At 31.6% G+C, this 15,454-nt stretch overlaps 1 protein-coding gene across 1 annotated transcript in view; it reads right to left on the minus strand.

Moving 5' to 3' along the window:
• Positions 1–15,454, minus strand: part of LOC118199048 (uncharacterized) — a 71,295-nt gene that overhangs the window by 31,309 nt on the left and 24,532 nt on the right. Inside the window, exon 3 of the mRNA XM_035370835.2 lies at positions 8,523–11,372. Coding sequence (XP_035226726.1) covers positions 8,523–11,372 — 2,850 coding nt within the window. The remainder of the gene's footprint in view (positions 1–8,522; positions 11,373–15,454) is intronic.

The following is a 15,454-nucleotide window of genomic DNA, read 5'->3' on the forward strand; positions in this document are numbered from 1 at the left end:
CAACATTTATTTTCTTGCACCATGTGCTGATGGTATCCCATTACCATCTCTCCATTCAATCCAATTCCACCTAAATGCATTCCGGACACCTTCTTCTAATTGTATAATATCACTATTTATATCGAGAAATTTCATAGTGAAATTCTCTTGCGTACATAAATAAAACGAAACGAAAAATTTACACGTGCATCAATAAATGAAACAAAAATTTTACACAGCGGAGAAAAAAAAGTTGAGAAGCGATCAATGACAAATAGCTAATAGAGCGAAAAATCCTCCTTCTCTACTTATTGGCGCCACGCCAGGAGAGGTAAGACCTTTGAACCCAGAGTCACGTGATCGCACATCTGGTCGAACGAAGTCTCTCCCTTTTTTTTCTGCCGCGCCTACTTGCTGAAAAGAATCCAGAAGAGAATGTCCGAGAAACGGGGGAATGAGTCGTAACTCGCAATAAGGAAAGAACAAAAAAGAAGTTCCCCCCCCTTTTCACGCATTATCACTGCCTTTGGAGAAAGAAAGGAAAAGTTTTCACCACACACACTGACCTTGCGTTTTCTGCTTTCAAAGCAAACAAAATTACCCAGATCAAAATAAATAATTCATTATTATTCCTACTTCCTTTTGAACGACGATCCCCGGAATTCCGGGGTTTCTCCGGAGCACAAAGACCCCTGCATTAATAAACAGTTATTTTCTATTTTATTGACCTATTAATAAATAAATATAAGGGAGGAGGATGGATGTGATATTTGCCATTAGTGATTAAACTGATTCATTTAGTTACAAAGCCCACTGGTAAATTTAGGTAAGCAGCAAGAACTCCTAAAATTGATGCCATTCTTAGGAAGTGAGCAGGAAAAGGAGCAATTATTAAACAAGCCATGCGATAAAAAAGTACATATTTGATGATAAAGAGGTTTTTAGAAATAAGAACTTTTTTAGGAGACGTAGATAACCCTAATGTTTTACCAATAGAAAGACTGTGGAATGATCTCGCAGAATTTGAAACTCTTCTTTCTACACTGTATAAAGCCACAAAAATGCTGCAGTCTCAAGAATTGACAGGAGACGAGAATGGAAGAATGTGATGTTTGTTCTTTCTGAAATGAAGGGTTTATTGCAGAAGGAATCATTTCTTCAATGAAGAAAAGAGAAACTAGTTTGCTAGACAAAGAGATCTTTTGCTGGGTTCAATATATGGAGATCCGAAGCGCCCAATTTTCTTGGATGACGAACAAATTAAAAAAGCAAAGAAAGTCATCTATTAACTTCATTAAGAATGAAATTATTCTCAGAAAAATTGGAGAATTCGAATCAGGACAGTCAAACTGCAGACATTGCAATTGAGTCTCTGTCATTCTTTTCCATTGATGAATTAGATTTTGAGAAATATTTTTGGATAATATTGACAAGGCTAAGGCAAAGTGAATGAAAATAAAAAACAAGAGCCTTTAGACATAAAAATGAAAAAATACAAATGAGCTTTCTACACGGCCTTGGAAGAAATAGAGAAATATGATTGCGCTTGCAACTTTTAGAACTTACACAAAAATCTATCCTGAAAAGTTAAAAGTAGTAGCCCTAACAGTAACAGCTCTTCCTCCTACTCAATTTCGCAATAAATGCTACGCTACAATTTTGGAACAATTTGTCTGCACTCAACTAGCGTTGAAGGATCGACCAGGTATCGACTGGTTCCTGCAAGATGGAGGCTCGACCACATCAAACAAATAAAGTTTTTCACTTTCTTCATGAATACTTTGGGAATATAGTAATTACGTTAGATTATCCTCAATTTACTGACACAGGGATAGCTTGGCCTCCATATTCTCCCGATCTGAGTCCTTGTGACTTCTTTCTGTGGGGCGCAATGAAAGACATTGTCTATCGAAACAATCCTGCTACTATAGATGAGCTTGAATCGTTATTGGTGTTGCATGTGATTCCATTTCCGTCGAGACATTGCAAGACGTGATGTCAAATTTCATTGTTCGTTTACGCCACCTCATTGTTTCGAACGGTGAATATTTTGAAAAAATTGTATTTTGATTGCAAAGGCTGCTTCACTTTATTTTTTTAATGAATTTTTTTTACTCCTTTCAGAGAATGAGTTTTCAGCACAGAGCGCCATCTGTGAACGATTTCCGTAACTAAATTTTCTAAACTTTTGTACACCATTTTTACAGTTTTGCTAATAAATGTACAGTTTACCGCATAATTCTATCGATTTTTGTTGTAGAGATATTTAATTTTGAAATCAGGGCTTATTCGCTGATCACCCTGTATGAGGGAGTCATTAAAATTCCAGGAGTCGATAATTTTCCCTACAGACTCCACAGCCCTGAGAAAAACGTAGTTTGAATTTTGTCAATAGGCCCAGTAGAACGGGAGATATAGAACTGTCCCCCCATTTTTTTATGCCGCAATGTACACTGGCTTTTAAGAAGAAATTATGAAAGCAGTTAAGCAAAAGTAAAGCGACACGAAGTCGACAGAGCAGCAGTTAGGGAAGAATGACCTAGTTTTTTTTTGTGCCAAGAGTATTCATACCAAGTCTGAGGTATAAGCACAGCTAATCTGAGATTGGTTCATTTGATGTACATACCATAGAAGATTCTCGAATTTGAGAAAACAGATGAATTTAGGGGGAGATCACCAAATCTAGAATGTTAATTTTGAGTTCACCAATTATTTTTAAAGCAGATATTGTATTTTCTTATATCTTACATATATATTTACAAAGGTTTGGTGCAGCAAAATTGATTGCAACAAAAATAGGAGGTGCTACTCATTTTTTGAGTTATGAGAGACACACATGTACGTACATAGAGACACCACAAAAAAAAATCTGTTCTGAATCTATAGTTTGTTTGGGGGAATAAAAGAGTCCTTTATTCTGTCCTCATATACAGATGTCATAGAAAGACATTGTTAAATTGCATTCAATAGCAGTCAAAATGGATATTTCCGTTGAAATACGATATGCGGAATTTTTCACGATTACAATACTTCCTTTACTTTGTACAATGAAATAAATGTGGATACTCACAGTTTTTACCTCTCATCGACATATATACATACGTAAGAGACGTAATGTTTTCAGTGTAAAAATCTTATGCAGAGTTTTCAGTGAAGAGGTTTGAATTAGGATTCCCATAAAATATTTTTATAATGATGTCTGCCTGTTTGTCCTGAATCTGTGTGATGATATTTTCTTCCCTGGTAATTCTTATAAACTTTCAAAAATTTCTGTTTTCTATATTAACACTTTCTGCATTCATATAAAGAGTTGATTAAAAATTGGGTAAAATTGGAATTAATATTTATTTTCCATAATTAAACTTTCTACATTCATACTAGTTGATTAGATTTTGGGTAAAATTTTAAAACCAGAAGAGGTACTTTACAGGATACATATAACAATTTTGAATGGATAATCCATAATGGTACTTGAAGCCCACAGCAGTTTTTAATGGAAAATTATAATAAAATATAACCCAAAATTTAGTATATTAGATTTTGGTTAAAACTGATAACTGGAAGTGATACTTTACTAGAAGCTCTGATCAGATTTGCTTAAAAAATTATGAGATAATTCAAAGTTACTCAAATATAGTACTTAAATTAGGTATGCAATTAAGAACAACATATTACATTTACAAGCATTAAATGTATTCTTGGAATTGCGCTAATGCTTTATAATGAGCTTATTCTTATATGCTCATTATAAAGCATTTCAATGAGTCTCAATTCTTAATTCTGTAGCGTATTACTTTTTAAATAAAATGATGCTGCCACCGAATATTATTGCTACGTATTATTTTTAATGAAATAAAATTGTGAATATAAAAAGGAACATATGGCAACGCAGCACTCTATGTAGAATTCTAAAGATATGCTGCTTTTAAAATTTTATGATTATTTGAATTTTATGAAAATTTTATTGAAAAATTTTATTGTGAACCAAACTCATAGAGGATATATACTTTGATCACTGTGGCATTTTCAAATCAAAGCATGAGAACTGATTTGAACATGTACAATTATCATTCTCCGTTATATGGAAAAAGAAAGGAAGTACAGTACAAAGTCTGTAATCCGGACTCGTCAAAACTTCAGCGAATCCGGATTATACATCATCAATTTAAATCTAGTAAGATGGATGCAGAAAGTATACAATTAAAAATATGAAACCGTAATTTATGAAATAAAGAGCAATTATGATCTAAAGGGTATCAAATTTTACAAAAAAAAAAAAAAAAAAAAAAAAAAAAAAAAAAAAAAGAGCTTAATATTTATTTGTTTACTTTACTAAACATTTCTGACAATGCATGCATGCGTAAAACATACATTATGCGCATGCGTAAAGTTTGTGGGTTTGAGGTCTGGATTATGGACTTTGTAATGTATAATAGTAAGTAACTACCTAAGATTATTGTTTTAATTTAGATGAACGGTTAATTTCATATAATACATTTTTATTATTATAATTTACATAAAAAAGGTTAAACATAACTGAATGGAAGCATAAGAGTAAATAACTATTTCAAATCATCATTATAAGTTATATAAGAAACATAACTGAATCGATTCCTTCATTGCTATTTTGCTACCGAGTTATCGTTAAAGCATAATTTCATCACGCTGGTTGTTCAAACATAATTTTCTATAATGAATGATGCCTTTTCTTTGAAAAAAGGTCTATTGCAGACTTTTCGTCACTGGGCAATTCCCAAATTGTTAAATCCATAGCATTATCAAAAAAGGATTTAAAAATTAAACTAGTCTTTCAATGGCGTCCTAAGAAATATAGAGCTATCTAAACTTACGCAATTTGAAATCAACACGTACGCTAGATTTGGCATGCTGTTTAAATGGGCGCGTTTGCTAGATTTGACGCTTTTGCGCATACATTTTTGCTGAAATTTTTTTACACTCCCCAAAATGAAATACAGTACAAAGTCTGTAATCCGAACTCGTCGGGACTTCGGCGATTCCGGATTAGGGGTTTTTCCGGATTATAGATCATCAATTTAAATCTGGTAAGATGGTATGCAGAAATTATACAATTAAAAATATGAAACTGTAATTTATGAAATAAAGAGCAATTATGATCTAAAGGGTATCAAAATTTACAAAAAGAAAAAGCTTAACATTTATTTGTTTACTTTATTAAACATTTCTTTCAATGCGCACGTGGGTAATGTATGTGCATTCTTTACGCGCATGCGTAATGTATGCACATTCTTTAAGTGCATGCATAATGTTTGCGGCTTTGAGGTCCGAATTATAGATCATTCCAGATAATGGACGTCCGAATTACGGACTTTGTACTGTAGTACCAAAAAAAAGTAGTACAGCCAAATATCGAAAATCTGCCAACTCCTGAAATCCTCGCTGCCTCTCAAAATATAAACATTCAGTTTATAGGTTCCGGAAACCGAAACATTGAGTACGAAATATCAAAGAAAAAATACTTAACTGAATAATAATGAGTCATAACGGAAATACCAAATTACTAACATCATGATAAGTTTTTCCCCCTCTAATCTGCATCGAGTAATGAATGATGCTTTTTCTTTGAAAAAAGGTCTATTGCAGACTTTTTGTCACTGGGCAATTCCCAAATTGTTAAATCCATAGCATTATCAAAAAAGGATTTAAAAATTAAACTAGTCTTTCAATGGCGTCCTAAGAAATATAGAGCTATCTAAACTTACGCAAAACTTACGCATCGAGGTAAAAAAGCAGACGATTCACTCAACTCTTCTTTCAAGTTCATGATTCCCGTTGTTGTAATTTCTGAGCTTTGTTATTTCACGAGATTATTTAGTGCTGCCTTTTTTTTATCCGGATATTTTGTGGATAAATTAAGAATATATTAAATTTCAGCCCTTTTTAATACAATGACAGATAAGAAACACACTCATTTTACTGCTTGCAACGTTCATAAACGTAAAGACATTGCATTGACGGTAATGCAAAAAATGCAAATTCTGCAAAAGATGGAGGCAGGTTCCATTCCTCGGTTTATAGCAGAATCGTATGGAATTGTGACAAGACTGTGTATGATATATGGAAAAATAAAGAAAAGCTTAAGACACAATAACACGCCGAATAAATACTAATTCAGAAGTCAAACAACAAAAATCAGCGTTATACCTACAAAATTTTCACAGGACTAGTTTCGATGGTTTTACCGAACCATCATCTTCAGCTAGGTATAACGTTGATTTTTGTTGTTTGACTTCTGAATTAGTAAAGAAAAGCTGTTGAAATTTTACACCAACGGTGATTCTAACACCAGAATCCGAAACCGGAAATCTTTGCATGAGGCGAAATCGGCAAACCTGGATGCTGTGTACATATAATATCAATAATATAATCAATTTATATATGTAATAATAATTTAACACATACAATAAATTATTGCAATAATGTATATAATAATTTAATTAAATGTATCTAATACGCCTTATTTATTTTGCAGAGTCTGAATATTATGATTTATCTTTTCTAAAATCCACACAACCTCTAGTCCCGAGCTTCGCGGATTTCTGGACTTTTACTGTACTTATAATAAACAATACAAACAATCAACCAGAAGTGATAAGGCCCATTGCTATTCTGCTATTCCAAACACGTAATTGATGAGAGGTCACGTGCTGGCCATATCAGATAGCTTTTTTAATGCATCATACATTTTGCCTTCTATTATGACACAATTCTACAAATCTGCTGGTAATACAGAAAAAGATAATGCTGCTTTAAAAAGTTTTTGTAAGAAGATTTCTTAATTTTAGTAATACATTTAGTCTCTTAAGTAAATTATCTAAAATAAGGACTAACATTATGATGGATTTCAAATAACATGATTTTTTTCATTTGTTTATTTTAAAAACACAATTTTCAATTTCACATTTTTGATAAATATCATGTGCATGAGTGAAGTAACAGAATAAAAATGCCAATTCTGAAACTAAAAACGCAAAATGATACATTCCACTTGGAATATTAATACAAAGATTTCCATCACCTTCAAAATAAATAAAGAAAGAAAGATTGAAGCATGTATATGAGAAATACATGTTCGGAAATCTCTCCAAACAGCACTATTTCGGACATTTTTAGCAATAAAATTGAAAGCCCTCAATAAAGGCAAATGAATATTTTCCCAATAATTAACAATGATAATATGTTATTAATTATTAAACACAAAGCTTTACATTACTTCAGTACAGTCAAAAGTCGTTAATTCGGACACCCATAATCTGGACCTCAAAGCTACAAACTTTCTGTGCATGCGTCGCTTTGACGTTTACGTGTGCGGGTAAGACCTTTACGGCTCGAATATACGTGTGCGCATGCGAATAAAACGTTTACGCATGCGCGTTTAATATATAACGGACGGTATAAGCTAAGCTAAAATCATCTAATTCAGTTAATGTTGCAGATTGCGTTGTTCCTTAATCTTCAAATTGGATCCGGCTTATTATTTTTTGCAGACTGTTACAGCAATTTTATAAAAGTAAGCTTGAACTTTCGATTATATCAAATAGAATTTCCGATATATACTTGCCAATATGCAAAGGATCTAAAGCGAAAGTATGTTTCGAAATCCGAAATCTGTTTATCAATTTCAGGCTGCGGCGGGAGGAACAACGCGGCGCACAATGAATTGAAAATTGATCTGTCTTCAGGGCATATGTTTTTATTTTATTTGGCTTATAATTCCTTACTAAATGATATGTTGAATGAAATTCCTTACTAAATGTCTTTGATATGATTTAAAACAAGTTCCTCGTCATTATAATTCGCTTCCGATAGTGAATAAAGTGACAGAGGTTATTGAAAACGAAAAAATTTCAATTGACAAATTAGTCGGTATTCTTGACACAGCAATTATAGGACTTGAACAGCAGAACTTTGTAACTAAACAAGAAATTATGTCTGTTTAATAGAATTAAAGAGAAAGTATTATCACATGAAACGAAGCAACTTAAACAACTTACATTGAAACAAATGTTTTAAGTAAACAAATAAATATTAAGCTTTTTCTTTTTATAAATTTTGATACCCTTTAGATCATAATTGTTCTCTATTTCATAAATTACGGTTTCATATTTTTAATTTTGTAATTTCTGCATGCCATCTTACCAGATTTAAACTGATGATCTATAATCTGGAAAAATCGATAATCCGGAATCGCCGAAGTCCCGACGAGTCCGGATTAACGACTTTTGACTGTAATTATATAATTTAACTTTCACACTTTTTAATTCTGTAAATGTTAAAAAAGTTAATATATATATATATATATATATGTTGTATGATCTTAAATTCACTTAGTGCAAAATCGAGCTATTCTATATATACACAAGTATATAGATAAAAAAACTAATTTATTGCTTTAAAATAAGCTTTTGCTAAATTTTCTGTTAAAAAAAATTTTGTAATGCTTTTGGTTATTTTCAATCAAGAGAATGGCATGAACAGTTATAGAAACGGATACACATTTTTACCTGTCTAGATCTTTTTGAAGGTCTGCTGTCATCAAGATCCGATTTACGCCTTTTTCCACGTCCTGTACTTGCAGATGTTGAAGCTGAATGTGATTTTGTATCAGGATCTGGATTTTTGTCTTTAATGTAATAAGGGCCATATAAATCTCCAAGTCCTCCATGATGGCTACCTTTATGGCAAAACACACACAGCCAAGTTTTATCTCTGTTAAAGGCATCATAAGTAGGTGATAATGTACTAAGGTGTCCTACTTGCTTTTTTTTTATTCGACTGATGGCAGTGCTAAAACTTCTTTTTGCTGGTATCTTACTATTGACTTTTTCTTCCTCTTTTTGAGCAACATTTATTACAGATATAGATGAAGGATTTTCTTTACTGCCTGTAATATGAACATAAGGTCCACTGAATATTTTGACTTTTTTAGTTTTCAAAGGTACTTCTGCTACTTTTTGCTTTGCAAGTTCAAGTTTTTTCTTTTTATTACCCTTTTTACCTTTTTTCTTCTTCAACGAACATGACTTATTCTTAGACCCAACTGGTCTACCACGCTTTTTATCAGGAGTTGTATTACTAGGATTGTTTTCAGAGGCATTAATTTTTTTTGAAGTAGATCCATCTTTTTCTGCATTCCTTTCAACAGTTTCAACAACTGTATTATTATCTTTAACAGTAATTACAGAATTAGCAGCTACAGAGTTATGGAAGCCAAATTTTTTTTGAGACATTGCTGGAGATAAAATGATTATTTGTGGACCAATATTGGGAGATTTTGGATCTACTTTATTCTCCCCACTATTGTCACTCTGATTTTCATTAGATGATTCTTTATTATTATTAGGTACATGCCAAGTATCAGTGTCACTCTTTCTGATTCTGTGAATAACAACTTTAACAGGATTACGAGCTAGTTCTTTAATAGGCTTAGAATCAACTGCTTTCTGATTTGCAGTTGATTTAACTGGAAGTTTTTTAGAATCTAATCTAGATTCTTTTGCAGATTTTCTAGGAGTTCGATTTTCTAAACGTGTGTTTTCTTTTAGTTCATTTTCTGGAGATGGCGCTTCTTCATAACTTGCACCAACTTTTCGTCTCCTTAAAACACACTTTTTTGGGCTATCATTAGATTCCTCTTTTGCAGGAGTGACAGGCTCACTCATTTCAATAGTCCGGTGATCTGATTCAGTTTCAGTAACCTCAGATGAAGATTTAATGGATGGACTTTCTTGTTCATTTGAACCATCATCATCACTATCACACTTTTCAACTTTATTATCTGTATCAGATTCACTTTTTAATGTGTAAATATTATGATTATTTGTAGGTGATTTATCAGAATTAGATGATTTGTTATCTGAATTTGTGTCAGATACCTGATTTTCAGTAGCACTATCACAATTAGACTGCAAGCGATTAGCAGAGGAATGATTTGTTTCAACCTCATCTTTCATATTTAGCTCAAGTTTTACTTCTGCTTTAGAAGCACTATCTAATTCTTTTTTGCTTTCACCTGTTTTTAATGAATTAGACATTTCTGTTGTTTCAATATGAGGTACAGAGGCTGACTCTGAATTTTCAGGATCAGTAATTTCAGATGTAAAAGTAGCATTTGATTTTGATTCCAAAGCCTGTTCTGAATTTGTAGAAACAGGTGCTTTTGTTTGATCTGTAAACACAGGCGCAGATTCAGCGTGTGGAGGACATTCATTCAGTTTTAAACTACAATCTTTCTGACCCACACTTGTTTCACAATGATTCTGTCCTAAAACAGAACAGTTTTGCATTTGAGAAGGCGAGTTTGGATCTGAATGTGCAATATCAGCAACAACATTAGAATTATTATTACTAATATTTCCAGTAATATTTTCTACATTTTCACTAGTGAGAGGATGAGCTGGCAATGGAAAATTACAATTAGATACTTGCTGCACAGCAGAATATGCAGATGAGTCATTACTAGTATTATTTGGTTTTGATTCAAAACGGTTTTCATCCATATTGTAGTATGTTGAATAAGAAGAGTCTTTTGATTCATTACTAGCACCTTCTTCAGGCACATAATTGTGAGATCCACATGGATTCGCATACTGCTCTGCACCATCAACAACCATCGGCAAGATGGATTTTGAGTCTTGTTCTAACATTACCATTTTCTGCAGAGAATGTAAAGGATTTGAAGGATTGTGACTATCATTACCACTTGCATTACTGATGGATTGTGGAATCTGTCCATTTTCTGGAGGTGGAGGATGTGGCTGCAGATTCATTGCATGGGCGGCTGGAGGCGAAAATGGTTGACTATGATGACCAGGTGAACGTGCATGAGCATGAGCTGGTAATGGAGATGGAGTAGTCCTTGAGGAATGCATGACACCAGGGCTGGGAATTTGTGCTTGTGACCATGAATGAGGTGAATGTGCAGGAGACTGCATCTGTCTAAAATGCTGTTGTCCTTGGGAGGATGCAGGATTCATATTAGAGGTAGCATGTGGAGGAGATCTCATTGAAGTAACAGATGGCATTTGAGGAGGATTATTTATTAACTGAGGATGTGATGGTACCTGATTATATGGAGGCATAAGATCTGTAGAAGAATTATTGTCAGCCCAAGGCTTAGATGACATGTTTCTATTATTTGCTCCCACATAACCAGAATGATGATTTCTATACATTTCCTGACTCATATTAGGTCCATATTGATTTTGATTAGGTGCATAAGCCCCACCATGATGCCTATATGGCATGTTTTGTTGCATTTGATGATTACCATAATGATGAGGTCTAGGAGAAGGTATTGGATGGTATGGTGGGTTTGTATATGGCTGGTATCCAGTAGGTTGGCAATGAACTCCCTATAAATATAAAAATAAATAAATTCAATTTTCTTGAAGGATTTGGTAAACCAAAACTTGCTATTTTGACAATGAATTTAAATAATATATATATATATATATATAAACAAATGAAATCAGAACTTTTTTTGTTATGGATACTAGACTATAATTAAAAGAAAACACAACAATTTGAAACAAGAAATTAAATATAAATAATATTTCCATATAATATTTTCCCAGCAGAAACAGATCTGAAAAGCTGTATATAATTAACCCAATAGCTCCCCTTCCCCTCATAATGCAAGAAAATGCAAACTTATTCTTCGTGAATATCACATTTAAGTTTAAATTTCTATGCTATTACCATAATTTTTAAAGTAACTACATCACACTGAAGTATGAGGATCCAATGCAAATTATACATTGCATAAACTACAGTACATAATTTGTACCCACTAAAAATGGGATAACAGCCATGAATACAATTTACCGATGAAGGGAGAATTAATTACCACAAAATTGTGCTTTTATAACATATATAGCCTAGCAATCTATATAAAAGAACATCCTGCTTACAAATTTATTATTTACTAATTTATACTTGCAATATTTACATATATGTGTAAGATAACAAATATGCAAAGCAAAATTATAATTTGCCATAACTCCCTAAACTTTCCAAAATTTGGTTATTCTCCCTTTCTGTTCTAAATGTAATAACAGCTTGCAATAAATCTCTAAATGATCAGTTTCAAAATTAATCCATGCCACAAGATTCTCACATAAAGCTTAATGATGCAAGCACTTATATAAATGCTTCAACGAATGAAATTTTAGCTGGAATAGGAAATTTTTATTAATAGTCAACAGCAGCATTGGGAAAATTATGAAATGAAACTCAAATCTTTTCTTTCTATACCAAGCTTTCATCTGGAACACACAATATTCCTGCTCTCGCTTGCTGTTCTGTGAAAATATTGTCCCTCAACACTCTTCTATCAGCTGCTTTGCCATAGGATGTAAAAAAGGAAGAAATGTAAAAAAAAAAAAAAAAAAAAAAAAAAAATACAGATTGCCTCATTACGATGTATAATTCATATTAAGAAGGTACTTCCGAGAAATAAAATGTGTTAAATTGCCCAATATATCTCCTACATCTTTTATGCAACAAGTTTCCATAGATCAGTGACGATATTAGTATCTGGACCTTTCCAATTTTTTTTTTTCATATTAGGAACGAAGACTAATGATACTCAGAAAAAGCTAATATGGAATAAAAAAATTTTTGTTTCAATTAGCTGACATTTCCCCTTTTACTAAAGAAAAAAATCATTGTTTGTAGTAGTATTGAATCCTCCTGCATGTTGTTTGGCCTTTAAACACCTACTGACTAGTGAACCACATTTTCTTTTTTGGTCCTTGAGTAGTTGTTAGGGAAGGGCAGCATTTTTTTTTTTTTATCTAACCTGCACAAGTGATGAACACTTAAAGATGTACAGAATATAGTCAAAAGAAGGAATGACAAAGTATTGGCTTTTAAGAAAAGAAATTTATTGCGTAGCTTTTGTTGAGTGAAAAATATATTTTTCTTATGAATGCATATGTATGACATGCACGTCATTCATGGCAACTTAATCAAATCATAAAAGGCAGAATCCTGTGACATGCACGTCATTCATGGCAACTTAATCAAATCATAAAAGGCAGAATCCTGTGAACTACATAAGTAGAAAACACAAGAAAAGAGTAAATTGTCTAGAATTTTTTCCCTGAAACTAAAATTTGTTTTTTTTGATGACATATTTATGTTATTTTAGGATTTAATCACACAGATCTAGCTAGTCTTATGAAGTTCTCATAAAATGCAATAGAGATTAATAATAATCTTCCAATACTTTTTACATCAGAAAAAATTCAAAGTGCTACTTTGGTAGACGGTTGCACAGATTTTGGCGATTTTTCTTTTGGCTAGTAATACGACTTATGGTAAACCCATTGCTGGATAAGTTATTTATGGTAACCGATACTTTGTTGACATTTTATTTAAAAAATAAGACGTTTTATTATGCATAAATTCCGTGTTTTAAATATTATTTATGGCTTCTAAATATTAAAAATTAATTTAATTTCGCATTTTATTTGAAATAAAAATTTTATTGTTTATGATATTTTATGTTGTGGATGATGTAATCAATGACGTCACCTTACTTTAAAAGTAATTAGTTTTAATATCTAAAAATTTAATCTAATGTTTTAAACATTATTTATGGCTGTTAAATATTAAAATACAATTTTGCATTTTTTTTTTGAAAAATGATTTTATTATGTATGATTATTTAAATAATTTTAATTCTAGGCATGACGTAATCAGCTCTCTGATCGGTTACTGAAAATTTGTGCATTACCGCGCCATTTTAAAATTTAATTCACATCTTCGAATTCCTTCAAAGATGAATGTTGTTATTGGTAAGTACTAAGAATTATTGGTATCGGAATAAAAAAATTGTCCTTTATACTTCAGGGAGGGGCGGTTAAAGGATCTTTGAAATTTTAAAAACAATACCTATTATTGGAATTTTTTTTTCAAATTTTTTTGTTATTTTTAATCTTCATGATCTAAATTTGGCTCTAAATTGCTTTATCTATTTATAATTTTTTTTTTTTAAATTTTTTTATTCCTGCCCTTGTTATTACATTTTTCTTGTGGTACTTATCAATAAACGACAGGTTAAATGACTCAAAAAAATGTAAGTACATATTTTTCTTTTATTTTATAATTGTATACTTCAATTTTTGTTAAAAAAATTAATACACTATTTTCAAAAATTGCTGAGATAATTATTGTCACATATGTTTTAATGTTAATTATATTCTATATAACGTACTTTAAAGTATTTGAATTTAGTAATATTTTAATTCTTTTAAGTGTTGGTATAATGTTTTTAATTCGATATTCAATTTAAGTAATATTTTAATCTAATTAAACATTGGCACAATGTTTTTATAGCAGTGTTTTTAGTATTTTATACTCGTAGTAAATGTACTTATTTACCATTTCCTGCCATCTTAAAAAACGACATTTTCAACAAAAAATGAATCCATTACTTTTAACGATACTTTTTTTTTTTTTTTTTTTAAAGTTTTGAATACTTTACTATGCATAGAAACAGCGTTTTTCAAGACTGACGGTTGTAAAAACCGCGCCAACGTAAATCGCCAAAAATTTGTGTAACGTCTAACACACAGAAAAAATATATTTACTTGCATATTTCCCCCTTAGCTTCTTAACACAAGGTTCTGAAAAATTTTTTTTTAAGTATTCATATCATTTTTCTTTTTCTCAAAGCATCCAAAAAGTCAGACTCTCTAAATTTTAAAATGGATTTGTCCAGGAAGTGATTGTTTTCATCTTACTAATTGATTTACTCATGGATTTTGGGTGCAATGATAGATAAGCAATTAGTATAGTGAAAAGCTTCAAGAAAAATGAGATATCTAATAACCATTATGGTGCTGAATATCACTGCATGTGGGAAAATAGAATGAACAATACTGAAGATGACTTGCAAGCTGTTTGAGACCAAAGGAGTAGCAGCGGAACAACAATTAAAACAGACGAGATTCAAGCTACAGGAAGTAGAAACGAAATTATATTATTAGAAATTATAATGCCAATATTACTAAATATTCTCATTAGAATGCAGGTTTCCTTTAAATAATGTGTTAGTTATCGGTAGTTTATCCATGACTTTTCACCTGTTATATTCTTATTATAATCATATCCTTCAGAAATTAAATTATTCACATAATTCTTCCCTTTCGATTTTTATAAGATGAAATTAAAGTAAAAAAGGGGGAAGAAGCACAGGAGTAAACACGGTATTCTGCATTTTTGCCTGAATTACATTGTTAAAATACATGAAATAAAAGTAAATAAATAATAAAAATATCCAGTTTTAACGAAAGTTTCCAGCCATGGTAAATACAGTCTGCACAAACAGTTTGCGTTGGTGTGTTTAATCATATTTTGTCAATTTTTGTCATTTGAAAGAAAGATACTTTTTTTAGAACACTGTGTTGTGAAATTTGTAAAAAATCAT

The sequence above is a fragment of the Stegodyphus dumicola genome, chromosome 2 (assembly GCF_044657685.1).
Source record: "Stegodyphus dumicola isolate Sdum_Otavi_A_Nest chromosome 2, ASM4465768v1".
NCBI classification, from domain to species: domain Eukaryota; kingdom Metazoa; phylum Arthropoda; class Arachnida; order Araneae; family Eresidae; genus Stegodyphus; species Stegodyphus dumicola.